Source organism: Panthera tigris, chromosome A1 (genome assembly GCF_018350195.1).
Source record: "Panthera tigris isolate Pti1 chromosome A1, P.tigris_Pti1_mat1.1, whole genome shotgun sequence".
Taxonomy (NCBI): domain Eukaryota; kingdom Metazoa; phylum Chordata; class Mammalia; order Carnivora; family Felidae; genus Panthera; species Panthera tigris.
The window spans coordinates 108,374,399-108,401,165 of NC_056660.1; the positions used below are offsets into that span (position 1 = coordinate 108,374,399).

Genomic DNA, 26,767 nt, shown 5'->3' on the forward strand with positions numbered 1-26,767 from the left:
AGGGCGCCTGTGTGGCTCAGTTGGTTAAATGTCTGACTCTTGATTTTGGCTCAGGTCATGATCTCATGGTTTGTGAGTTCTTTCTCCTGTGTTGGGCTCTGTGAGACAGTATGGAGCTTGCTTGGGATTCTCTCTCTCCCTCTCTCTCTTTGCCCCTACCCTGCTTGCTCTCTCTCTCAAAATAAATTAAAAAAATAAATACATGAAGGCCACAATAGTAACCTGTTTCCCAACCCAGGCTGGAGAGACATATCACCAAAATTTTACGTATGAAACTCATGACAAAAAAACAAAACAAAACAAAAAACAAACAAACAAAAAAACCCCATGTAAACCTGAAGGGCGTTTTTGAATTCTGTGTTGACTCTAGATGTCAGCTACTGGAGAGCAAGGACTATGCTATTTCTTTTGTGTTAAAAATTAGCCGTGGGGAGGAAATCCTCAAACCCACTGAGTTAATGGCAAAAATCCATCTAGATCTAACAAAGCCTTGTTTATCATGATCCATCCTCATGGCGGGTCTGCTTATGGGGCTGGGGAGGACCTGCCAAATGCCTTAGAGGCTGCATCTGCAGAGACTGTGCAAAGTTCCACTTTCACTGCCCACCCCATCAAGCATTATCATCAAGGCAGGCCAGCCCTCCAACCAGAAGAAGAAGGCTGGAAACTTCTTGCCCATTCAAGGCTAGGACAAGTGACTTCCCAAGTCAATAGATGAGATGGAGTAGCAGCAGAGGAAGAGCACTGGGCCGGGGGTTCTGGAAAAAGGGCACAAGTCCCCTGCTTCCACTTGCTGGTGGCATCCACTCATATAGCATCCATGCTTGCTTGCCTCACAGGCCGTGCTGAGGTCCCAGCAGCTCAGTGACTGGACGGAAAAGGCACTGCAGACTGTGAAGTGCTGTGCCTGTGGCCACACCCCTCCTGTGCACCCTGCCTCCTCCAAGCAGCCTTCCTTGGCTATCCTTGCTGATGCTGCCCTATGCACTCCTCTGTCAGCACCAGGCATGGGGTGAATCATTTCTGCTTGTCCTCATCCGACAGCCACGCCCACAGCATACCAGCCCCATCCTTCAGAGTTTCTGCACTGCATTTTTCCACACCATTCCCTCTCTGGCACTTTCAACCACCCTATCACAGGGAGAGGCTGGGGAGGAGGTGGCAGCAAGCCTAGGTGAGTGGTTCCTAGCCACCAGCAAGTGGTAGAAGTGGAACCCAAATCAAGACTTTCAGACACCAAACCCCACACTTTGTCTGTGGTCCCTGACACAAAGGCCAAGTCAGGGCAGGAAGGAGAGTGGTGAGAGCTGCTTCTCAGCAAGGGATGATGTGACTCAGCTACCCAGCCCTCCTCTGGCCCCAGCTCCAGGAAATGGCCAGCCCCCACCCTGGACTTCGCAGTCCACACTATCCATGTCCCACCACCCATGCTGCCTCCTGCTGGGCACTGGGAGCCCATGGTCTGGAATCAGGCATGGGACAAGGCTCAGCCCATGCCTCAGAGGTCAGGGGGGCAGCAGAGACCCCTGCAGTCACACCACCAAGGCTGTTAGAGAAGGTTGAAGGTGGCCCCGGCTGGTGATCTGGGTGCCTCAGCTCACCTGTTGTGCCGCTTGTGAAACACACAATGGAGAGGTCACTGGGCTTCGGGGGCTGCAGAGTTGAGAAGAAGTGTATGTTAAGAGGACCCAGAGTGGCCAGCCAGGGCCCGAGACCCCTGGAATTCTCAACCAGCCAGCCTCTCTGTGCACCCCCACCTGCCACGAGTGGGTATAGAGTCGTGTGCCTGCCCCTGCTTGCAGCCGTCAGAAAGGTGGGCTGGCAGGTCCTCAGGAAAGAGGCTGAGGAAACTTGATGGGGGCTTGGACATCCATCTGTCACACTAATTTCTCACCTGGTCCTGCTGCCTCCCCAGCTTGAATCTGAGATGGGATTGGGCTACAGTGGTCACATCTAGGCCTCTAACAAAGACCTCACCTTCTCAGTGGAGAAGTTCCATCCTGCCTTCCCACTTTCTCCCAAATGTCTGGGGTTAGGCCTGGGAACAGAATGTGTGGCCCAGGAACTGAGATTCCCACTGTGGCACCAAGACTGCTCTGTATCAGACCCTGGCCCTGGCCCAGGGCACAGAGTCCTGGGGTCACCAGGAGGAGCCTATCATGCCCACTTGTATGCAGAAGAGATGACATGAATTGGGACTGAGGGACAAGCAAGATCTCTCCAGACAAAGGGAAGATGGGCTCTGGAAGAGGAACTAGCCTGGTTACTGGTGGAGGCATGGAGGCAAGGGTGTGCCAAGAGGTTGGAGAATGGTGCTCCGAAGGCGGGGGTATGGTATGAGGGAGGTGGGTATACACCAGGGCTGCCCATGAAGGGCTGATCTGCATATGAGAAAGCTCAGGGGCATGTAAGAAGAGTGGGAAGGGCTGAGCTGGAGGGAAGACTGGAGGCAAGAGGCCTCGTAAGCAAGCTTAAAACTCCCACACGGCTCTCCCAGGGCCAGTGACTGTCACTGGTGACTTGACCCCAGGAAGTATCACTCGGGGGTAACACACAGAAAAGTTCACGGGGTGCCTGGGTGGCTCAGTCAGGTCCAACTTCGGCTCATATCATGATCTTATGGTCCGTGGGTTTGAGCCCCGTGTTGGGCTCTGTGCTGACAGCTCAGAGCCTGGAGCCTGCTTTGGATTCTGTGGCTCCCTCTCTCTCTGCCCCTGTCCCGCTTGTGCCCTGTCTCTCAAAATGAATAAACGTTAAAAAATTTTAAAAAGAAAAATTCACAAAGATGAACAAGGACAGCAGATGTTACAAGGGCACTTGGCCCCGGGGTTCACTTCTAAGTCTGTTGCTTCTCCTGTTCACCCCATCCTTGTAGAGTTCACTACCTACAAGGGGAAAAAATAAGCCTTCCCAAAGAAAAGGCCTCTGGAGAACCAAGGGTAGTGAGGAATGGCTGCCCTTTTTTTCTCCACCTTAAACGTCTGACTCCTGTTCCAGGTCCCTCTCTACACCCTCACCTACACAAGTCCTGGTTCCTTGAGTGGGTATTTCCAAAGCTGCTCACAGCAATGGCTTATTAACACAGGGGTGCTTCTCTGACCCCCTAGCAAGGCCCCTTGCATAGTGAGCGTGGTCTGTGAGGATAAGCCCCGCACACCATCAATAAAGACCTGCTGGCAGATGAGCTTACCACAGGGACGTGATGATTCCGTTGGCCACACTCCTAGAAGAGAAAACCATGATTTTTAAAATGCTCAAAAGTTCTGATTGATCAAAACAAGTTAATAAACAAAAAATTAAAATAAGCTTGGCATGGTGGAGAAACCACCTCCTGCCTATGTGGAGAAACCACCTGAGTGGCTCTTCTTATATGCACATCCAGGCCTAGGCCACCCCACACATTACAGACAGGGGCCTGAGGCCCAAGGAGAGGTTAGACACTGTGCACGTGCACAACGGGGGAGACAGCTTGAGGTGCCCATTGGGACACATGCTCAGGACAGAATGGCTAGGTGGCCTATACTTCCAGATAAATGGTCAAGGCTAGAGGGGCAGATGGGGGGGGGGTTGTCAGCATAAATGTGGCCCCCAAACCATGGACAGTACAACTGCCCAGATATTACAAGTATAGTTGGTGACAGACAGGCAGGTAGGAGAACACCTGGAGAGCTCAGGGGCCTACATCCAGAAAGGGATGGTGGGGGTGAGCTGCTACTGAGGCGGGAGTGAGGCCCTGGGGACCAGGATGTCCTGTGCCACTCTAGCAGGCCACAAGCTGCCACCAGCCTGATGCCTCTGGGGAGGTCATGCACAGAAAAACTGGTTCTGCTGGCTGCTGGGAGTTTGGGACACACTGAAGGAACCTCTCAAAGACTCCTGGACTTCATGTCTGTAGTATTCAGGCTCAGACAGGCTGATGGCTAGCTGAAAACATGGAGGATCCAGAGGCTATGTAAGTAACTCTGGGGCAGACTGGCACTACCATATACCTATTGGTGCCTGTGTTATTCAATGTGCCAGCCAACTGAGCCTGTCACCTAGAGGATGCCTATAGGCACCAACCTCACCACCTGCCACCAGCCCTTGTAAAAGCCTGCCCTATCTCAGCCCTGACACACCCTGATGGCCCAAGACGTCCACCCGGGGGCATGAGAGGGGCAGATAACCAGCAGTCCTGGCTCAGCAGCCAACCAGCTATGGCCCAGTAAACAGCCCAGAAGCAGACACTCACCTCCACGGCCTGCATGGACTTAATGACCACCCCACACTCCTGCCCTCGGTCTTTCAGAGCTTCCTCGAATGGTTCCATGACAATGATGAGCTTCAGCCCTGGAGTCTCCTTCCTCTCCACATGTTCCAGCAGAAGCACAGCCTTCTGAGGTTTATCCACGACCACGGTGCTGATGTCAGCTGAAGGGACCATTAGGAAAAGTCAGGCTGTGTGAGCACAGGCTGTGACTGTGGGTAGCATGTGCTAGGCAGCAGAGCCATGGGCTGTGTGTGCCAAAGCTTGTGTGTAAATAAATGCAGAAGACAGGCCATGTAGGCTATGTGTTGTATACAGAGGAAAGTGCATGGAGCTTAGGAGAAACAAGGGCAAGAGGCCAAGGAATGTCCTGGAGCAGATTCCAAGCATTCCTTTGCTCCAGGCTCAGGATCCATAATCTCAGGTCTGCTTGAGGTTATTTGCCACCATCACCCCGCTTCCCCCACATCTGCCCTGAGCTGAAAAGTAAGCCTCAGAGAGTCGGAAGCCTGTGTGGAGGCTGCTGCAGAGGCTCCTTCACGGTAGCCAGGCCCTGTGGAAGGTGCCTTCAGGTGAAGTCCAACTGGGGAAAGCCAACTCAACGGCCAGATTGGAAAATGTTCTTTGAGAATGGAAGCAAAGTGCTTACTAGTATCAGACAATTAGCGTAAGCTAAGAGGCTGGGGTCCAGGGGCTGGCTGCCAGTGGCAAGAGGAGGCAGTGGTGGCTCACCTGTGTTGATAATGTAGCGGATAGCACCAGGGCCCAGGGTGTCATATAGTGGGATCACCACCATAGAATACGTGTAGCAGGCAAGCTCTGCGATGATCCACTGTGGAGACACACAGGTGCGGGGTTGGGGGAGCACAGAGCAGATAGGAGGGCTGTACTGCTCTTATGCCCAGGCAACCAGGGTACTTGTTCTGGGTCCTCCTGAGAAGGTTCTGTTCTGGCCCTCTCCACGTTGCAAGGAATCCATGAGATTAACTGGTTGCACTTGCTTCCCCACAGCCTTCTAGAGCACGCATGCCCCAGGGAATTTGGGGCCTCCAAATAGCCCAAAGCCTACTTCTAGGCCTTGTGGCCTTCTTCCCTGGGTCTTTCTTCTCCCATGGCTCAGGAAACACCTGTTTGTGGGGCTGGGTGGGGTGTAGATGGAGCTTGGCTGAGATGTCCACTCCTGATTAGGGGCAAAGCCAAAGGAGTCGGTGGTGGCATGGACCAAGTACATCCATGTTTTCTCTTGTCCTAGGCCCTACATGCAGTTGGACCAGGGCTGTTGTATGGTACCCAACCCCCTACTCTACTGAAACCTCTAAAACCAATCAAGGCAGAAGCTTACCTCTGGTCGATTTTGTGCAAAAACACCAACAAACTGATCTGTACATGCTTTACAATCGTGTTGCAGAAGTCCGGACCCTAGATATTCAGCCCTGTCGGCCACCTGCACATGGACATGGGGAAGTGATGGAAAGCAAGGACTTTTAGCAGGGGAGGGAGATTCCCAGGTAAGGATTCCTACAGGTCTGAGACCTCCCTAAGACCCTACCCAGGTCGGCAGGAAGTCCTCTGAAGTTGCTGCTGGGAGTCTGGCAAACAGGCCATGCAAGGAAACAATGACCCTCTGAGACCCTGCAGGGTACCCACAAGCCCCACAATGCCAGGTCTACATGGGTCGACAGGGTGGGGCCTGTCCTCTATCACTCACCTCCTGGTAGGACAGCCACTGATAAGGTTGCTTGGGCTTCCTGAAGCCAAGACAGGGTCCATTCCCTGCAGAGAGATAAGCAGGCCTTGTGCCAGGGAGGATGGTAGGGTGGGTGTCACCTGCATCTGCTCATCAGATAGGTGAATGGACATCCCATCCTGTGGGGTGGTCCATGGGTCAAGTGAACTGCCCCCAGCTGCCTGTCTAACCTGCTGAAGCTGAAGGAGGCCTAAAGCACACAAGTATGACATGTCCTCAAGGAGCAGGGAGGCCCTGGAATAAGGACTAACACAGTGCCAGTTCCCACCATGACCTGCGTGATGCAGCCCCAAGGGGACACAAAGACGTGGGGACTATGAGGCAGAGATGGAGAGTTGCCTCTCTGTGACCACTTCCTTTTGACCCATATCCTGGGTCACCCAGACATCCCAGAGGCTCAGGCTCTGAACCATGCCAGCCAGAGGCCTGGCAGTTTGAGGCTTAGCAGGGGCTGCCCATGGGAGATATAAAATAAGGGCTAAGGAGTGCCTAGGTGGCTCAGTTGGTTAAGCGTCTGACTTCAGCTCAGGTCATGATCTTGGGGTTCGTGGGTTTGAGTCCTGCGTTGGGCTCTGTGCTGATAGCTCGGAGCCTGGAGCCTGCTTCAGAATCTGTACCTCCCTCTCTTTGCCCCTCCCTGGCCCACATTTTCTCTCTCTCACTTTCTCAAAAATAAATAAACATTAAAACAAATTTTTTGTAACTATGAGCTAAGAGATGGTTTAAGGTCAGGCAGTGCTAAGGGCTAGAACAAAGCTGAGGTCAGCCCTTCGGCCGCATAATGCAGTTACTTCTCCAAGTGGGAGGAGTGCCAGGAGTTGCTCTTCTCCTCTGAACCTGGCAACCACTCACCTGCCACGCCCCTGGTTCCCTGCTTGTCAGCTCACATCTTTGCACCTGCTCAACCCTTGGCAGGGCTCCTCCAGACCCTCACAGCCCCTCTCACCTGAGATGCTAAGCCCACGGCGGAACACCTCGTACATGGTCCTGGCATCATCATAATAGTGGGTGAGCAGCTGAGGGCCATCTCCAATCACAGATCGCCGGGCCCCGCCACTGTCCTACGAGCCAAGCACAGGCCAGGGAAGCTGGCTGAGGCAGGCATAGGCATCAGGGGAGAGCACCGGTATGCAGCAGGCTGTACACGGCGTGGATGCACACCAGGGCCACACAGTTGGGACTGGGACATGCTCTGTGTGCACTCACACACATGGCCTACACACACCTGGACGGTACACACACAACCTCTACACACACTCACACACATATGGCTGGTATACGCTTGACCTATATGCAGCTACACTCAAACACAGTTGGCTCACATACACAGGCCCAGTACACTGGTCTCCCATACATGCACACAGCACCTAAACACTGCGTGAGCACACACAAAATGTCCATAATTTCAGTGACTGTTCAAATATACCTATGGTTCATTCATACAATGGAATGGTGAGTGTTGGCTAGAGTCAGGCTACCCTCTGGCATCAGGATCAGCCTGGAAAGGTGGCCTTCATCCCATCATCTGTTGCTGCTGTACCCCTAGGTTAAGAAAAATTTGGGTGCCATCCATCATTCACATAATAGCGTGAATTAGTTTGAATACTGGCTAAAGGTGCCTGTCCAGGAACACTCCTGCCCATGCCACATGACCCTTCTACGGCACGAATTCACCCTGTGTCTGCTTACTACTAAAAACAAAAAATAAATCTATGCTGCTCCCTCCAGGATCCTGGCCCATGGGCCTTTGTCCTTGCTGGCCTCTCAAAGTAAGTTATAATTAAAATTACCAAATAGTCTGGTGCTTTCTCTGTGTCACCTTACCAAATCCTTACCACAACTCAGGAAGCAGATACTCCTTTTATTACTCACCTGACAGTTGAGGACATTGAGGCTCAGAGAGTTAAGAAACTGCCAAGAATCATATAGCTAGTAAGAGGTACAGCCAGCCCTTCAGGGCTTCTGTATACCAAACGCCATACTGGTAATTACTCTGCTAGCCTGTTGGTAGCCCCTCTCCACTGTCCAGCCACCCCATATGAATCTCCATTTCCCAAAGCCACCAGGTACAAGATCACATACTCACATCTTTGCACATATCATGCCTTCTGCTGGAAAAGTGCCCTGAACATTCCCATCCTATCTAGACCTGCACCCTCTCCTAGTGGGCAAAACTCTGCTATGCTCATGGTTGCCAAGATCAAGAGCAAAAAAGGCAGGATGTTGAACTGTATATGCAGCATGATAGCTTTTAAAAAGAGGGGCAAATATCTATTCGCCCACAGATGATCGTTACTAGGTTTCCCTGGGGAAGAAAAGGTGGAAGCTCTTCAGTCTATGACCTTTTTCCCTTTTGAAGTGTGAATATATTATGTATTCAAAATGAATAAAGTTTAAGAAAAAGATAATTTTTAAAAAGGCAAAATAGGGGCCCCTGGGTACCTCAGTCAGTTAAGTGTCCAGTTATTGATTTCGGCTCACATCATGAACTCCCAGTTCACAGGATCGAGCCCTGCATGGGGCTCTGTGCTAAGAGTGCAGAGCCTGCTTGGGATTCTCTCTCCCCCTCTCTCTGCCCTTCCCCCACTCTCTCTCTCTTTCAAAATAAATGAATAAACTTTAAAAAAAGGCAAAATAAATGTCACAAGCTTAAGAAAGAAACAAATCTCACTAGTCCTTCTAGATTTAGCCTGGAATACCCTTGTCCAGGCTGGGCCACTGCACCTTTCCTCCCCTTGGTGACCTTCTCTGTGAGTCCATGTGCTCTGGGAGGACAGGGGCACGGGTGGGCTCAGTTCAGAGTCCCAGCTCCAGACCATGGCTGGGCACAGAGAGACTGTGGGAGGGAATTTATCTGGCAGCTCCTTGAGAACCTTAGGTTTTCTACTGAGGCACCAGTGAGCCAAGGCTTCCCACCCAAGAGACAGGCAAACTAGAGGCCTGGTGCAAGGCCATGATTGGGCTCTGCCCAGGGTTCAATTCCTGGGAGAGGCAGAGGAGCATCTAGCAGGAGATGCTGCTCAAGGCTACTGGGGGGCTTAGTGGTTCACTGCTTGGGGAAACCAAGATTCTCTGCACCATTTTAGGTAAAATCGGCTACAAGTTTGGCTTCTACCTTCAAGATACCTGTCCTCTGCCCACTCCTTTCCACAGCCCAGCCACTTCCACATTGCTCACCTCCACTTCCTCTGACTGCATCAGGAGGTTGCACGGTGGTTGTAAGGCCTTTGGCCGGTGAGTGAACCAGTAGGCGAGGATGGCAGCCAGAGCACCCATACTCACAAGGGTGGTGGCTGAGAGGCTGCGGAAAAACTGGCCCAAGTCGCCCAGCTCGGGCAGCCGCAGCAACCTCAGTATCTCTTGTGTCTGCATCTTCTCCAGAAGTGAGAGGATGAACTCTGTAGGAAACAAGAGGTAGGTGAGAGAGGAGAGCTGATGGCAGGCTAGGGAGGAGTCTGGTTCGGTCCTTCCATCTGTCTTGGATCACAAGTGACAAAATGACCTTGGCCAGGCCCTGGCCAAATACAGTAGGGCAGGCCCTGGGTTGGTTGGGGTGTACAGTCTTCTTGTGCAACACAGTGTATCCCTAGACAGGCCTGTCCAGGTGACAGGCCAGAACCCTTAGTGGTCACACTTGACAGTCAGACATCCGGCCCGGTTTTCCTGAGAACTATATGCTCAAGCCCTAGGGCATGGATGACAGATGCTTCCCTATCTTCCAGGAGCTGGGGAATGCTCTGAAAGCTCTGGAATTAATGCCTCCTGAGCCCCAGGGTTTGGGTGCTCTGCTTCTCCTTTGTGTTCATATTATTGTGCTTCTCTTTGCTCCTGGAGTATGAAAACCACAGTGACCAGAATGGGTCAGGGGTACAGGTTCCTTCCAGTCTACCTCAAAGTTCCCAGCACCAGGCCCTGATCCTGAGGGAGACAGAGAAAGGAAAGGGAGCAGAGCCTATCAACCCACTCTTACAGGTGCCTCTGGCCCTCATGACATGAGGGCAATCATCTCTCTGGCAAGGGTCCAGTGAGTGACACAGCAGGGCTTCCCCAGGTCTACATCCTCATCATACCATAGGCTCTTCTTGAAGAAAAGTTGGAGCCACAGTCTTGCCAGGGCCAGAGGTGATGCTGGGGCCAACTTTGTGAGGAACAGCAAAGTTACCAAGAGCAGCCAGGGTGGGATCCAGGTACTCTCCCTGGCCCCAGACTGCTGACCACTATGCACTACAACTCTGCATGGCCACTGACCAAGCACCAAGAGGCACAGCTGGCCCCACCATTAACTGGGCCCTGGGCTGTCCCCCCGGGACCCAATCAGCTCATGTCCAGAGGACACAGAAGTGGCATAGGGGAACTGGTGGGAAGGGAAAGGAACCAAGGCTCAGAGAGAAAGGGCTCAGCAAAGTGCTGTGTGCACTTCTAGGGGTAAGCAGCACTCCTTGTGATGTCACATAAAGTGGTCAGGACTCCATGCTTGCCCACCACAGTCCAAGTGGCGACAGTGGGCTGATGAGGGCATAGAGAGGATGCCCTGGGGTGGACAGTGGAAGTGTTGCTGTGAGAAATATTATTAACTAAGTTTGGTTCAAAGAGAGCAGGTCTCAGGAGCTGCCACGTTCTCCTGATGGCCACTAAATGAAGCAATGATGGCAGGGCAGACATATAGCCTGTTGGGCTAAGGGTCTTCACTTCACCCAGGACTGAGAGAGGCAGTGAGGATGGACCAGGCATTGGATGCTTTTATCTTCACTAGGGCATCTTCAGTGTCACTGCCCAGTAGGATTTGAGGCTACAAGCACCACATAATACCTATAGGTCTGCCAACCTAATGAGGGCTGGGTAAGCTCCAGGCTGCCATGCACCACTTATGGCCGCTCTCCTTACTGGCCCTTGACCTTTGGAAGCAAGACTGTGGTTTTCCTTTTTGGAAAACAGTGAGAAACCCAACAGCAGCTACTCTGCAGCCAGAGGATATGAGCCAAACAGCAATTGCTTGACCCCGGAGAAAGGAGCAATCTGCTGAAATCCCAATAAATAATATTTGTACTATATTGTAACATTACCACATCAGAGATGAGATCAGTGATGTGCAAGTCACTGCAGAGAAAGCAAGTAAATCTTGATTCAAATCCCTTCTTCTCCACTTATAAGTGACACAAGGTTGCATATAACTCACCTCTCTGGACCTCCACTTGCCCATCTTTAATATGGGGACAGTATCACAGAGGCATTTACTCATACTGTGTCTGGCATAGTTAGAGGCACGCCATGACTAAACAGATGGTTAAGGGGTATGGTTGTCAGACCAAGGAGGCAGGCCCAAGCACCGGGCAGAGGTGGCTGGGCCCTGGATATGGTCCCTCAAGAGTCTATGCTCTATAGATGGCACAACAGGCTGTCTGAGTGTCTGAATCCTGGGAACACTCATGAACCATGCCCAGGTTCTAGCTGCCCCCTGGAGAGCAGAGAAAGTGAGCCCCCAGCCAGCCCTCACTGAATTCCTCACTGAGTTCATCATTCTCACTGAGTTCCTGAGCTGGAAACCCAGTTTTACTAGTAGCCTCCTTGAGCTAGATCAGTTTTGAGGCCATCCCACAGGAACAAATCACTCCTGGCATATCGATCACATTATGGTTCTGCACAAGCAAAGAAGAGGCCCAGCTATGGCCCCCAGTGAATTCACCAAGGAAAACCACTCTGGGGAAGACCCTGGGCAGGCAGCCAGCTAGTTTCCTTGGGACAGTTACTTCCCTAAGCTGCAGATGGGGAGACCAAGTGACAGCCCTGCCTGTCAGAGAAATAACTCAGTACACATAGTGGAAAATCCGGGTGTTCATCAGCTCTTGGGGTGGGCTCGGAGCTCACTGACATTTCCTCTAATGGGCTGAACTGGTTCAATGGGCTGAGAAGCCTCTGACAAGCCTTAAGAGCTTAGCTGTATGGTCCCCCAAAATTTTAGAGAGAACCCTACAGTCCCTAGTCCTCGGCCATTGCTCATGGGCCCTGAGCTACAGCAGAACATGGGTATCTGCAGCATTCGCTGATATCCATGGAGCACAGCCCAGAATGGCCTCCATCCATCCACCCAGCCAACCCCCATTCACTCAGCAGACCCTCACATGGTCACCGCTCTCATCTAGATCAGTGCTGGACCCTGGGACAAGCCAGATGTGGGCCTGCCCTCCTCCTGGGCGACTCACGAAGGAGCGGACAGGGCTGTGCAGTGTGGTCTGGGCTGTGATTAGGCATGGGGAGCCAGAGAAGGTGCTTGGTGCAGGCATGGGGAGTCAGGACAGGCTTCTGGCAGGGAGTCATACTGATGTTGAGATGGAAAGATGAAGAGGAAAGGGTGTCCTGAACAGAGGGAAGCAAACGTACAGAAGCTGGAGCTGACAGAGAGCAGAGAGCACTTAGCCAACTGAATATTCCACTCAGGAAATAAGGTCTGAGCCCAAGAAATCTTGTACAAAGGTCAATGCCACAAGTCTGAGAGGCTGGCCTCCTAGAAATGCAAGTTCTCAGAAGTCACCAAAGTATCACAGACCCCAGGAGAGGGAAGAACAGAACTTGCCTAAACTTGCTGAATTCCTGGTGTCCAGGAAGCCCTTGCCGAAGGTGGGAACACACAGACTCCACAGAAGAAGGTACTTGCCATTCACAGATACAGAGGGGGCAACTAGGGAAGCCAGGATTCAGGGCCCAGACCACAGCCTCCCATACCACTACCCCATCCCTGCCAACATTGGACCATCATATCCACACCTGTGCCCTCATTTGCGGTGGGGTTGAACCCACAGGTAATCACCTCCAGACCTGCTCAGAAAGGCCCAGGCCCAGGCTACAGGGGAAGGAGGCAGCATAAGGCCACCAGAGCCTATGAAGCGGCATCAGGCAGTCAGGCCCCTTCACTTCTTCACTGTGCACACAGTAGGGGTGGGTCCCTCAGACCATCTTCTCCTGGCTGGGACTTCTCTCTAGATAACCCATTTGCCTGGGGCAATGGAGGGTGGTGGAGAAAGGGCTTGACTACCCACTCCTCCTCAGGCTCCTACTTAGGTACCCACCCTTAAGGAAGCATCTGAAGGGAATGTAGCAACTCTGGCCCTGAGGCTGGGCCTGCACCCCTCCCTGCTGGGTAGCAACCAAGGGAATCAGTGGTGCACATATCATGCTCCTAGGCTTGCTGACCTTCTCAGACATTCAGGGCTGCCTGCGTATACCCTTAGATTCCCTGCAGACCTGGGAGCCACTGCAGGGCAGAGCTGCAAATCCAGGTCTTCTGAGGACATGGGCCTGAGAGCCAACCCACGCCACCAAACCCTTCGCATGGGGGCAGGGTAGAGTCAAGGCCTGGGGTCTGGTCTCATTTCATTATTTCAAAGGGCCTTGGCCTCCTCTGAACTTTACTCTCTCTCCATTAAGCTAGGGTGGGGTTTGGTGGTCCCTGGGATCCCAGCAAGAGCTGCCTCTTCCCATACCCCAGGGAGGCTCTCCTGGTGGCAGCAGCATGGGATGTGGGATGGGGGTGGGCTGGACAGCACCCAACGGAATCAGTGGTGCACTGTTGCCAAGTGAGTGTTTGTAAATATTCAGCTGGCAGGAGGACCGCGCCCTCGGCACAAACTAGTCTCCTCTCCCCCGGCATATCCTATACCTCTTTGTCCTCTGGCACAGAAGAGTTCAGGACCCCAAGTGGTGGCACAGGCTAGGGGACTGAGAGTCCCCCCCACCCCTCCCCTCCCTGTACCATGTTCTCCACTGATTTGGGGCACATGGAAGGTGGGTGGTGAGTGGCATAGCTGTCAAAGCCCAGGAAGGGGAAGAATAGGAGGAAAGAAACCCTGGTGGGAAGCATATTGGCACCAAGGTGGCAGGGTGGCAGGGGTAGAGCCCCAAGGCACAGTCCCTGTTGGAGATGGCCCTGAGGCCCTTGGCTCAGATCCAAGAACCCTCGGCAGACCCAGCCTCCTAACTGCAGCACTCTAGACCTTCACAAGCTACCTAGATGGCTCTGTCAGGGCCACCTCCTAAACACCTCTCAAAGCTGACTGCTCCTCTTCACCCCCACAGCTCATGGCCTGGTCCAGCTACCACTAAATGCAGTTCAGATTCCCACACCAGTCTCCTCATAGGCATCCCTGCTTTTAACCAGTGCTTATACTGATACCAAAGTTATTTTCCTGGTACACAGATAGGACCATGTCATGCCACTACTCAAAAACCTTCTCTGGCTCCCTACCACCTTAGGACAAAAGTCCAAACTCATCACGCCAGTACTGAGGGACTTCATGACTCTCAGATTCTTTCCTCCCCTTTAAATCACTCAGGTTCCCTCTGCATTCACCTGGAGTGGGGTGGGAGTTCTTGCAATGGGGTTCTGGGTCTCTGATGGTAGGCAAGCACAAGGCAAGCCACCAGATCATTAAAGAACCTCCTTAACTCTCAAAGAAAGGCTTCAAAAAGAAAATCACAACCTCTCCCAGGGCCCAGGGTCCCCAGAAAACAATCTAGGGAGAGGGCCCAAAGGTAAGTTCTGGTGCTGCACTGACCTGGTCTGAACCTTGACTCAGACTCTTGATAGCTGTATGACCTTGGACAAGTCACTTTATCCCTCTGGGCCTCAGCTCAAACAAGCCAATGGATAGACAGAGAGTGTGGTGCCAATCACACAGTAAATGAAACACTCAGTAGACAGTAGTTAGCTAACGCGGTTACTCCATCTCTTTGTCAGCCAGAAGGGCTCAAAGATAACTTGCAAAAGTACATGCATTTATACCCTACCTTTCCAAAGGGCTCCTGGCACTGGGGAGGCGGCTGAACTGGTCCCACTAGTACCAGCCTCCCTTTATAAAGGGTATGTGGGGCTCAGGGAGAGAGCTTACCACATCTTGAGCAAGGCACAAAAGTGGCGAAGGCCCTGCCCCAAGTGTGCCCTCCTGGGGACAGCGGATGGCAACAGACGCCTGCTCTGAGAAGCCGGGTGGTGGTGGAGGCGTTAGCAGTGGTGGCAGAGGCTCCCTGGCGGCCGTGGGAGCAGGTCTGGCAGGACCTGGGTACAGAACAGCTCTATGAGGAGCTGCTGCCCCCCCCTCCCCTTCATCTGCACATTGGGCAGCACTGGCTCAGATCAGCTTAGAGCCAAGCAACCCGCCTTAACCCCCACTCTGCCAGGTTTCCAGAGCTCCGTTCACTGCTTCTCCCCCACCTCCACTCTGTCTTTAGTCCTGGACGGGAGTTTGCCAAATGGGTTGCTTAAGGACAAAGCCTCTTTACACATCCATCCGTGACACCGATTAGGGGCCAGAACCTCAGCCAGGGGCTGGGGACCTGCAGCCAACGTGACTGGCGGAGGTAGTAGGAAGTAGTGGGGAGTGGGTGTGGGGATGCCAGATGTCCGGCTGAGAGAGGCATCTAGAAGCCCAGGAGACTCCACCGCCAGCCCCTCCCAGGGACTGTCTCCACTCCCTGACCCCACAAGGTCACAACCTGTCTACTTGGCGAGAGGAAGGAAACTGGTCACAGTCCCAGATATAACACCTGCTCAGAGATGCTCTGGACACTCTGGACCAAGGATCAGGGTCAGCAGGTCTCTTCTGCAAGACCCTAGTCCAGCACACCAGCCCCTCCTTAATGACTGCCCTTAGAGACACTGTTTCCTGGTTTGCCAGGGACTAGCCATCCTGGAGCCAGAATCCACACCCAGGCCTGTTGCAACCAAAGCTGATCTCTGACATCTCTCAGCACCTCTGGCAGACAGACTGGGACCAGAGGTCCCACAGACTCCCAGGGCCTCACTCCTGCAAGGTTTGTCTCCGTGGGGTTGGGGGGAGGGGGTCAGGTATGGCCATTTTTCACTCCTATTTTGGTGACCAGCATGTGGCTGGGCACACAGTAGCAACATGGTGGCCCCTGCTGAAGAGTAAAAGACAAGTCCAGGCCACAGTGGCCAGCTCACCACCCTCCAGGCCCTACCCAGAACAGGTGATTCCGAGTCTGCCAAGATGGACCCAGTGTCTACCCAAATCTGACCTACCTCCTCAGCAGCAGGACAGTCCCATGCCACAGTCCAGTGCTCTGAGCTCCCTTTTAAGGGGCTGTGTGCACAACTTGCCTGGTGAGTCTAGAGTCTAGAGTCTAGAGTTGCAACACTTCCCCTGCGGCTGATGGAGCCTCTATTGCTCTCCCCACCACGTGGGGCAGGCCCTGAGGGGAAGTTCCTCCTGCCTCAGTAGCCCCCACCTAGAATCTGGCAGGTGCCTATCTCGGCCCGCAGGTCCCATCCTCCTCCAATCCACCTGGAAGAAGCTTTAAAATACATACACAAATGCCTGAGGACCCAAGTTCTGTTCACAAAGCTCCTACCTCATCCTTCTTAGCAGGACCCCTACGTTTCTCTAGTCATCTTCAGAGATGTTTTAAAACAAGACAAAATCTTCATTTAAATGCCTCTCAGGGCAGCTTTCAGAGCAGGAAATTCAGCGGCCATGACCAAGGTCCTGGCTGATGGAAAGCCACACAGGGTGCTGGGGACACAGTCACAGCAGCAGTTCCGTCCCAGGAACTTTGTGGCCCCATCACTAGGTTAAGAAAAGCACAGATATTACCATCATACCTGTGCGGCCCTGACATGCAGACACGCAAACACAGCAGCCCACCCTTGGCCCACGTATCTACCGGGTCCTCACAGATGTTCATGCCTATCTCTACTATGTGAGGCTTTCTCTCCATCTTCCTCTTGGGTTTTAATTAGAGTCACAGAACCACAGATGATTGGGGCAGAGATGGGGCCCAGGGCCTCCCCAACTGGGGAAGTGCCAGGGGAGACACACTGCACATCCCCCAAGAGGCTAGGATGCAGGTTGCTGGGTTACACAGCAACTCACCTGCCGAGCTTCCCCAGGGAGCCTGATTATAGCTCCGAAGGCTCAATTTAAGCCCTTTCGATGTGGAAAAGTCCACCTACAGTTGGCTGTGCCTGACCGCTGAGCAGGGCCACCACCTGTACCTGCTAGCCCGGACTCACCGTGAACATGCCTCCCTTTAGCAATTCATTCAGTGTGGGAAACAGCCTTCACTGCCCTCTGATACCTCCCCACCTTCCTCCCACCATGCCGGCACCTTTAAAGAATCCCACTCACCCTAAGCCCTGGTCAGGGAACATGGGCCCACATTTCTGACGACAACACCAGGAAGCCAGGCTCAAACAACACTTTCAGGAACTTAAAAATACAAATAACCTTGAGGACAGAGGAGCGAACAGAAACACAGTGTCTTTTACAAGCTCTGAGATAAACGTTGTCCTTACCATGAATCGGGCACAACTAAAATTTCAGAGCAAAGAGGGGGCATCAGAGGCTAAAACTGGCAGAAGTCCCTATGGAAATATTTACTGAGTATGATAACCAGGGCCGATGGTGTGGATGAGCCTCAACCTCATTGCCCTTCCTTCCACACCAAGCCCTGGGACAGCAGGCAGGACTCGGGGATGCTGGTGAGGATCATGAGCACTGCACAGGCAGAGGGACACCCCCTGGCCAGGCCCCACTGTGCAGGAAGCCAAATCCTGTGGCTGCAACATGATCCTTTCCCCTCCCAGACAGTCCGTGTTAGGACTGCCAGTGTCCTGGCTTCAGGAGCAGTGATCCATTTCCGTCACCGGCCCACGCTGAGGACATACTGTGAACCCAATAGGTTCAAACTCAGAAAGGGACCAGAGGCCACTCCTGGCAGGGCCAGGGTCTTAGGGCTCACTGCAGATGGCCGCAGCCCAGGATGTGACCTCCTCCAACGGGGGTTCTGCTAAGATAGGGTTGTGGTAACTGAGGTGGGGGGACAAGAGAGGGATTTGCTCACCTGCTTGTTCACTCAGGAGCACTCAGGGACCCTGCTCAGGAAGGAATGCACAAAAGACAGGACCTGAGGCACATCCTTAGTCAGGAATAGGGAGGAAGGTGGGAATTGGGAGCAGATGGAAAGGAGTGTTCTGAGAAGGGGATAGACTGATAAAAGTGGGTTGGTAAGTTGCAGAAACAGCCTGTAAGATTTTGAGGCTCCTAGGAAAGTGGCAGGAGTCTGGTTGCATTGAGGAAAGGGGCAGGAAGCTGAGGCTGGGAGGATAGCATTTAGCTGCAGAAGAAAAAAGACTTGGTACTTGTATATAAGCCTCATGCCTTCAGTGTCACATCCATCAGCTAAGAGAACCCACCAGCTCCTAGTAACCTAGGGTTTTAAGATGCATAAATGCCCCCCACCAGGCAAGCTGTACCCCTAGAACTCTGCTAAAGGGGCTGCTACTGTAGCCAGGAGCCAACAAGACTCCATTCCAACCATTCTAAGCGTCACTGTTTTTTCACAGAACAGACAATAACCAGAGAAGAGAGAGTTTTGCCTTTGGTTAAAAGTAAATTTTCTGGAAAATTTGATAAATAGCTTAATTTTCTGGCTCCCCCATACTCTGACAAAGTTTCTCTTCGGAATGCCACAAAAAGAAACAAATCCACATTTCACTTAGTTCAGTGGAAGGCTATGCCTGTCAGTGGGACCTTGCCACTTCCTGATTCATCCCTCTGGAGGTCAGGGTCACACAGCAGCCGTCTCTCACTGCCCTAGGGCCGCAAGGTCCTGTTGTTGGCCACTGAGAGCCACTGGTGTCCACAGGGTTAATATCAGGGCTCAAGTGGCCCAGCCCTCAGCTGGGCAGGAGCATTGAGAACTCAGGCCTCCTTTTCAAGGCCAGGATGAATGGGGAATATGCAAATGCCCGCCTCCTGAGGAGTGCAGGGGAGGGCCTGGTGCTGTATCTTTCCACTCTGGGCCTGTCACATGAAAGGGTGTGTATTCCTGCGGCTGGCTCTGGGCGCCAGACTGGGGCTGTTCTCACCAGAAAACAAAAATCTCTTTCAGACCAAGCGAAAACGAGGCCCTGGCTGGTCCAGGAAGGCTGTTGGACGTTGTTCACACTGACCCACCGAGAGCAACCATCACTTGGATTCTCACTGAACCCGCCACCTTTCCAGATGGAGCCAGAGGCCTCTGTGGCCCCAAGGAAAGAAAGCACTGTGTTGGGTCAGAGTGGGTGGCACCAAGAAGTAGGATTGGCTCGTTCTGAGGATCTGTTCGTTTTGCCCCCTTTCGAAAATAGAAATGGCTGGATCTAAGGTCACCGCCTTTTATTTATGAGGGAACTTTGGTAATTTTCATAGTGTTGATGATTAAACATGGAGAAAGAAAAGGGAAGAAAAATGTAATGGTAAACGAAAGAACTTGCAGTGCCCAGAAAGGACTTTTAAGAATGGAGGCCGCGTGCATCCTCTGCCCGCCTCACCAGGAACTGCTGCCACACTGCCCTCAAACTGTGGGTAGGGTTTACGGTAACCCAGAGCCCACCGTGCGAGATCACAAGCTTCTGGGACACTCCAAGGCTTGGACTCCATCCTCAACAGAGGCCCCATGACAAGATCAGACATCAATTTTGTTCAGACTTCCAGAGGCCAGAAGAGCTGCTTTTCTGACACCTGGGGGTCACCAGGAGCTGTCTATTAACCAGAGTACAAACCTAGTACCTTATGAAGTATGGATGCTACTCAGACTCCCATTAACAGGAGACAGTGACACAGGGAGACCTCAAACACACACATGGTGGTTTAGCCTGAGTGGAAATCTAGGACAAAAACACTTGAGGAACTGATTCAGAACCAACAGGAGGTCTGGTGGCTGCTCTGCTGATTCCCTGCAAGCCAACGGAAACAGGCCTGGTCAGCTTCTCAGCCCAAAGAAAATGCCCATCTGTGATGAACATCCATTGCTGTTCCCTCCTCAGGTCTTTCGTCTGTAAGTTGGGGCCAACAGTACCCCCATGAAGCCAAGAGGCCAGGCATGTCTGTGAGTGTTCAGGGAGCTACCCTGAGGGGAACAGGAGGTCAGAGGAAGGAGAGGAGCAGGAGAGGAAAGGACGCTTCAGTATAGATGGAAAGGGTGCTTCATGGGTCTCAGCCTTCCCTGATGTCTGACCCGTGGCAAGGGATAGGGACATATGTACACACACCTCTCACCAGCCCACTGGCCAGGAAAAGGCCTGCCCTCCCTTTCTCTCCACCACTCCAAGATGAGCTAGGCTTGTGGGGAGAGACTGTAGGCAGGGTGGGGGGCTGAGTAAGGGTGAGTTGAGGGCATCTCCAAGAGAACCATGTCCCACCCATCTGCTAGAAGGCACTATCACTGTTAACACTGAAGCTCGCCAGACACTAAGCAGGGTCCTGGGGTTTATGCAACCCAACATAAACCAGGTGGCTTCATGCAACCTCAGCTCTAGGGGCCATAGCAGAGGGGCCAGAAGCACTGCCCTTTCCAAAGTTAAGGATTCACTGAAGGTCTGGATGGGTCCTGGTGAGTCCCCCTTCTCCGTGTTGTTAACTGCCTTCATCTCATTGGCCTCTAGAGCCTCGCCATCCAGCCTCTGGCCAACTTCCCTGTCCAACCTTACTGGCAGGCCCATATTTTATCCTGCTGCCCAGTCTCTGACTGACCTCACTGTCCCTCCCAGTGGCTCTTATGCCTATTCGACAGGATCTGCAGTCACTGCCCAGAATGGCCTATAGCCAAGGCTGGGCTAGGGGTTAGTGGTCAGAAGGACGCTGACTGGAGATAGTTAGCCCCAGCAGCAATCCACATGCTGGAGGGTACCAAAGGGCCTTGTAGCAGGGCTGAGTCCTGGTTGGTCCCTTGGGATCCACCTCCTGTACTGGTGGGCCAGGCTGGTGTAATGCACTGGGAGTAGGGTGGGATTCCTGGTGTTGGTTAGTGGGCTTGGACCCAGAGCTGCCCGTTTGACCTGGGCCTGCCTGTCCTCTCTCTTTCCTCCAATAATCATCAATCACTGGGTCTGTTCCTAGCCCCAAAAGGTGTCATTCCAGATTTGCTTGTCCCAGGGTCTGAAAACAGAGATGCTGATTGTTCCCTCACTGGTACTATCCTGGCCTGGCTTCTTGCTCTAAAGCCCCAGAAGACACCTATCTCAGAATGCAGGCCTGAATGGGCAGATGGCAAATCAGAAGCCAGCACCCCCCTCCCCCACAACTATTCTCCATAGACAACCCCAGCCAAACACCTGAACTAGCTGTCAGGAAAGGAAAGATGTTCCTGGGAAGAGCAAGTAGGTAGGTACAGGTGGGACTTTTTGGGATCTAAAAATCCTTCAGGCTCTGAGATTACAGGTTAGGTCTCAGAACAGATAGCTCAGTTTGGTTCAGAATTTGTCCCAACCCACTTCCCATCTTTCCATTTCTGCCTGTCACAGACCCCAAGCCTCACATGAATCAAAAGCCACAAAAAGGAACAAGGTCTGGGAATGACTACACCCACCATGAGCTCCCAGAGCATCCAAGCCTTGGTGGGAGACCAGCCTGGGCATCCTGAAGGACACTCCAAGGGCCCAAAGTAGCATTCCTGAAGCCCAATGGGTGGCTAGTGATGATTCTGGCCATGCCAATGCAGGAAATGGGGCCATGACACCAGACCATCAAGTGAGCTGAGGACCCTGATTAAGGCCTCCTGTCTGCTCTAGTTGGTCAGAGCTCCCACCCTACTGGAGCTCTAAGGAAACAAAATACCTCACCCTTAGAGAAGAATATCTTCCAGAAAACCAATCACCTGCAGGTATGGGTTTGGTCCTTCCCTCCTTCCTTTAGCAAAAACTTTTGGAGCACCTCCTTCTGTTCTGGGTTCTTAGCACTAACGGTTCCCCCCTGAAGGCTGACCTGTCCTGCCTGCGAGGAGTTCATGCCTGCTTTCCCCTACTGTTTCTACCACACTGGCATCATCCCCAGTTGGCACCTAGTAAAAGCACACACAAGATCTATTATTTGCTAATTGATTTGTGGTAAGAGAATGGCTTATAAAACACATCATTATTAAAATAAATTATTCTCATGGAATTCTTCCTATTATTCATTTATGCAGTAAACAACAGCTCACACTGTGCCTGGCCCCAGACTGGGGCACAGAGAGAAGAAACTCTGGCCCTGCCCTCTAGGAGATCATACTATAGGAGGCCCAAAACTGCAGCTCAGTGGGAGAGGTGCCACTAGCCATGGCTTGTAGATGTGCAGGGGTAGTGTCACCTTGGCCACCCACATGTCCAGTTTGGGCTATGTTTCCTGGAAGCAGCCACTGTACAGAACAAAGCCCAGGATGCCTGGCTTGGTATTCTAGGGCCTGCAGAACCCAGCCCTGATGACCTCACTCGCCAAGCCGAGTTTGGCCACAGTCACTCTATGACCAGTCTTTCCTCAGACTAGTCCTTCTGCCTGGAATGCTTTGTTTCCCTACTCCCTTTCTGCACATCAGAACCTTGCACCTGCTTTAAGGAAGGCCTAGCTTGAATTAACATTTAAAGGGCCCTTTCCTATGTGCCAGCCCCTGCTCTCAGCACTTTATGTCTGTCCTCTCTTCAAACCCTCCCCCTTCCAAGGACCAGTCCCTTACTTGTGCCCACGGACAAGTCTGCTGGAGGGCTCATGCCCTGGCTGCTCAGGTCTGATGGTTCCTCCCTGGACTGGAAGTCTGAGGGTATGGTCTGGCTCATAGCTCTTAGGAGTTGCTTCACCCCTGAACCTCCCTGAGTCTCACAGCGTCATTTTTTAAATGGGGATAACAGCACCACAGTGTTGTGGGGAAGATTAAAGGAAAGGTTAGGGAATTGTAGAACACAGGGCTTGACACATGGTAGGTGCTCAGGGAAACAGCAGTCAAATCAGCACGTTTGCAACAACACTTCCCCCCATAAAAACAACCCCCTCCCACATTCCATAAATATGTGAGTGCCTACTATGTGCCACGCTAATCACATGGCTAATTACAAAGTGCAGCTTGTGTTATACAAATGCCTATAACTTTTGCCTCTTTTTGCAAACAAGCCAGAGCCTCATGCTCACTTATTCTGCTTGATGTATGTATGGAATAGTCCTGGGTCCCATCTGGGCCTGAAGCTGAGCCAAAGTCAGCCTTCTGAAGGTCAATCTAAGGGCCCTTGTAATCACATGGGACAGGAAACCAGCCAGAGCTGAAAGGCCCAGTTCTGCTGCCCTCTGGTGTTGGTGTGCTGTCACTGGTATGACTCTTGTATCCTACCACAGTCTGGGGAAGATAAGGTGCTGAGGTGAGAATTCTCCTACACAGCAGTGCATCATGTGTAAATCCAAATTTTCTTTTGTGAGGCATGCCCTCAGCTGTTCTGCCTGGAGCCCCACAATATTTACAGGTCCTAAGTGCCTTCTTGGGCCCCCTATAATGGCCCCAGATCTCTTATCAGTCCTCTATACTACTGGGAGCCTGGAATCAGTGGGGGAAGATTTGATGGGGTTGAACTGAGCCAAGCTGTGCAAGCCTGCACCTTCCTTGGACACTTACAGCCAGATGGCTGCCACACCAGTCTCTGCTACCAGAGCCAGCCCTCATTCCCCATGGCCACAGCTGAGGCTTCCTACTTTCCCCTCCAGGAGCCCAGCCTCAACCTGAGCCACATCTAATCTCATCCAAACCATCAACAGCCTCTCTGAACCCTACCAGCCTCCATTCTCCCCCTGCTGGCACAGCCTGGCCAGTGCACCTGAACAGGGAGCTTCTGTACAGGCTAAAAAAACCTCCTCTCCTCCAGAATCTCCAGCTATCCAGACTCCATCTTCCTCCCACAATCTAGGCCCCCTAGGCACAAGGCTCTGAAGACCCACTCTATAATTCTTCTTGCACACCTTTGCTGACCTGATGTTCTCTACCTGCCTCTGACAAACACCCCTCTATGCCGCAGAAGCCTATTAAGATGTCACCAATGGTCAGGCATATGGTTGAGCAGAATAGACCTTGTCTATTCTGGCATGGTGCTGCATCAACCTAGAGGAAGGGACACCCTTTCAGAAATTCATCCACTAAGTGGGGTACGTCTTTCTGCTTTGCCCAGTGGTGCCGGATGGCCAGGCAGAAATGGCAATCCATTGTTCCCACAGTCCTGAGAACTCATGACACTGAAAGTAACCAGGTTTTCCCAGGCCAGGCACAGCATCTGACTCAGGCTGGATCTATTTTATTTGTTTCCTTGTTTACTACTCAACACACAGGTGGGACCTGGGCTGGCCCAGGACTCAGTACTGGCCTCTCCAGTGCGGAATAGGAAAGATGCAGCTCTTGCTCTCCTAGGGCTCAGAGCACAAGGCTGCCTCCCCCAGATGGAAAGTTCTTCCTCCAGGTATCTTCCTCCTACCTTTTCACATTATCTCCTCCCTGCAGCCCCTTGTAGGCAGTCCTTGTTTCCTTAGAGCCAGAATGGGTGGCGAAAAGCACATACCTCTACTAAAGAGTGACATCAGCTTGAGGGTCCTCTCCTCTTTCTAGCTGAGCCAAAGGGATCTGACAGCTTCCTAGGAACCCTGGAGATCACAAGGCCGAATGTATTGTCAGGCTTAGCCTAGGAGTTTCCTCTCTCCCCACAGAAAAGCTGGGGTCTAGGCAAAGTACCAAGCACGGTGGACACATGATCTGGGAGTGCCCTAACATGATTGTGGGATGCTCCATCCAGTGATCACTACTTAGTCACTCACTCTGGTGTCAAATGTGGCATCTTTGAGGAATTTCCTGCTTTGCATTGAGGAGCTTGCCCTCTATGGAAGCAGCTGCCACCTGTACCAAGAGTCACCTTCCCTGACCACTCCAGGGCCTCTGTACAGTCATTCAGAGAGGCATGTGACCACTTTGGGAAATACTCCACAATGATGCAGGACAGAAGGTCAGTTTGAGTCAATGTCTGCTGAACCCCAATTTCAGACAAGGACCCAAAACTGTAAGGGGCTTTTTCTCAAAGGCTGCTGATTACTCCCAACACATGTGGCCCTGTAGTCTCCAGATATCTTCTTGCAGCTGCAGGAGACCAAGGTTCCATGGCTTGGTGAGGGCCTACTAAGGGTAAAGCAAAGGGTCCTGGCACTAGGGAAAGGCTTGGAGACCATCACTCAGTAAATGGTGGCTGTCGCTATCACCATCATCATCCTCATCATTATTTTGGTAACTCCTGCCCCTGACCCGTGAGTCCAGCTCCGGCTCCAACCTTGCCTGCTAGATGAGCACATCAGGCCCAGAATGGCCCTGCATGGCCTGTCCTCAGACACCAACAGACAGAAGGAGCTTAGGGAGCTGAAGGGATTAGAGAGGCCTCACTCACTCCCCGGCTCAGGGGAAGTGTCCCTGTGGCCCAACTCAGGGCAATGGGGGGGGGGGGGTCGGTGATCACCTGGCCCACCAACCAAGTTTCAGGCCTTATACCACCATGCACTTAGCAATGATTGATCAATTAAAGCCTCACATCAAATCCCACTCTGCCAGATATTATCCATGTGACACTGAGCAAGTCAATTACCTCTGAGCCTCAGTTAGAAAGGGAAAGTGCCATCAAACTCCTAGTATTTGCTGTGAATATTAAATAGTACATGTAAAGTTTCAGGTAAGGATTTCAAAACGGTTGGATTCCCCTTCTTTGGCTCAAAAAGAACCTTATGACCTCTGAAGCTGCAGTTTGAATGTGAATTAACATTCACAGAGTATTCACTTTAGACTAGGTCCCTTTTAAGGCCAGTTTAAGTTTCAAACACTTCACATACCTTATCAGGCTTAAATCTGCACATGGGCAGTCCTATGTGGAGACCCTTTAGTGGTATTATACCCTGGAGGAACCCAACGCTCTCAGAGGGGACTGGCTGGTGCAGGCAGCAGAACTGGTGGATGAACGGGCCTGTGGTGAGACCCCAGGTGTGTGTAGGGGGGTGAGGGGAGTGCTGGGCAGGGATTCACAGGGGGTCCTTACTGCTTCCTAAGAGAATGTAGGGGTGAGGAGCTCACTCCTGTGAGGGGGAGGGGAAAGGCCCAGGAGCAATGGGGACACAAGCAGTGGGTAGAGCTGAGGAATCAGGTAAACACCTCCGTTACAGAAATCTAGTTAAGATTTCTGGCTCAAGGGTGGGCAGTGAGGGGTCTTGAGGAGACCCCTGACCACGATCAGAAGCCCCAGGACAGTGCTGGTTATGTCGCTGACTTGCGGCAAAACGTCAGGCACCAACAACCTCTGTTTCTGGACACTAGGGATGGGCAAGGATGCCCTACGTGTCCCTTGCGGTACGAGTGGGCTCGGCCTAGTCTTGATCACCGGTGGTGCTCCCTTAAGGGGAGAGGGTGCGAGAACCCGAGGGAGGCTGTTGTGATGTCCTGAGAGCCAGGTCCCTCATTTCCAAACATCCAGCTGCTTCCCAAACCCCGACACAGAGCCCGCCAGAATTTGGGGGTGGGGAGACGACCTGGGAGGCCAGGGTGGCGAGAGAGACTTGAAGGGACTGCTCAGAGGCCGAGACTGGGAGCTCACCTCCATCCGGAGCCAAGACCCTACAGCGCGCGGGGGATGGGGGTCTGGGACGAGGACAGAATAGGGACTTACCCGCGAATAGCCAGAGGGAGCCCCCGGAGACGAGGAAGAAGGTCAGCATGTCGACCAGCGGGGCCCGGCCTGGCCCTGCACGGCCTCCTCGGCCGCAGCCCCGCAGCCCCGCAGCCCCAGCAGTCGCCTCGCTGCCGCCGCCGCCGCCGCCGCCGCCGCCGGGTATTTTTAGCCCCCGCCCCCCGGCTCCGCAGCGCCCCCCCTCTCCGCGCCGCTGCGGAGTCTTGGCGGGAGGGGGAGGGCGCGGCGCGCGCTCGGCACCGGAGCCCCCCAGGCCGCCTTGCAACCTGCCGAGTCCCTGGCG

General features: G+C 52.8%; 1 protein-coding gene across 5 annotated transcripts in view; it reads right to left on the reverse strand.

Annotated features, from left to right (window-relative positions):
* ACSL6 (acyl-CoA synthetase long chain family member 6) overlaps window positions 1-26,644 on the reverse strand; it is a 60,121-nt gene extending 33,477 nt beyond the window's left edge. For 2 of the 5 annotated variants that reach the window (XM_042983550.1, XM_007087778.3), the window contains exons 1-9: window positions 26,464-26,643; window positions 9,171-9,391; window positions 6,940-7,054; window positions 5,955-6,019; window positions 5,589-5,690; window positions 4,979-5,078; window positions 4,232-4,410; window positions 3,191-3,223; window positions 1,602-1,653 (exon numbers count right to left, since the gene is read on the reverse strand). In XM_042983550.1, coding sequence (XP_042839484.1) covers window positions 1,602-1,653; window positions 3,191-3,223; window positions 4,232-4,410; window positions 4,979-5,078; window positions 5,589-5,690; window positions 5,955-6,019; window positions 6,940-7,054; window positions 9,171-9,391; window positions 26,464-26,512 — 916 coding nt within the window. In that variant the 5' untranslated portion in view covers window positions 26,513-26,643. Of the gene's footprint in view, window positions 1-1,601; window positions 1,654-3,190; window positions 3,224-4,231; window positions 4,411-4,978; window positions 5,079-5,588; window positions 5,691-5,954; window positions 6,020-6,939; window positions 7,055-9,170; window positions 9,392-17,131; window positions 17,148-24,330; window positions 24,413-26,463 lie in introns of those variants that run through there. The other 3 variants (XM_007087781.3, XM_007087779.3, XM_007087782.3) reach the window with 3 other exon arrangements.
* Between the last annotated feature and the right edge of the window lie 123 nt (window positions 26,645-26,767).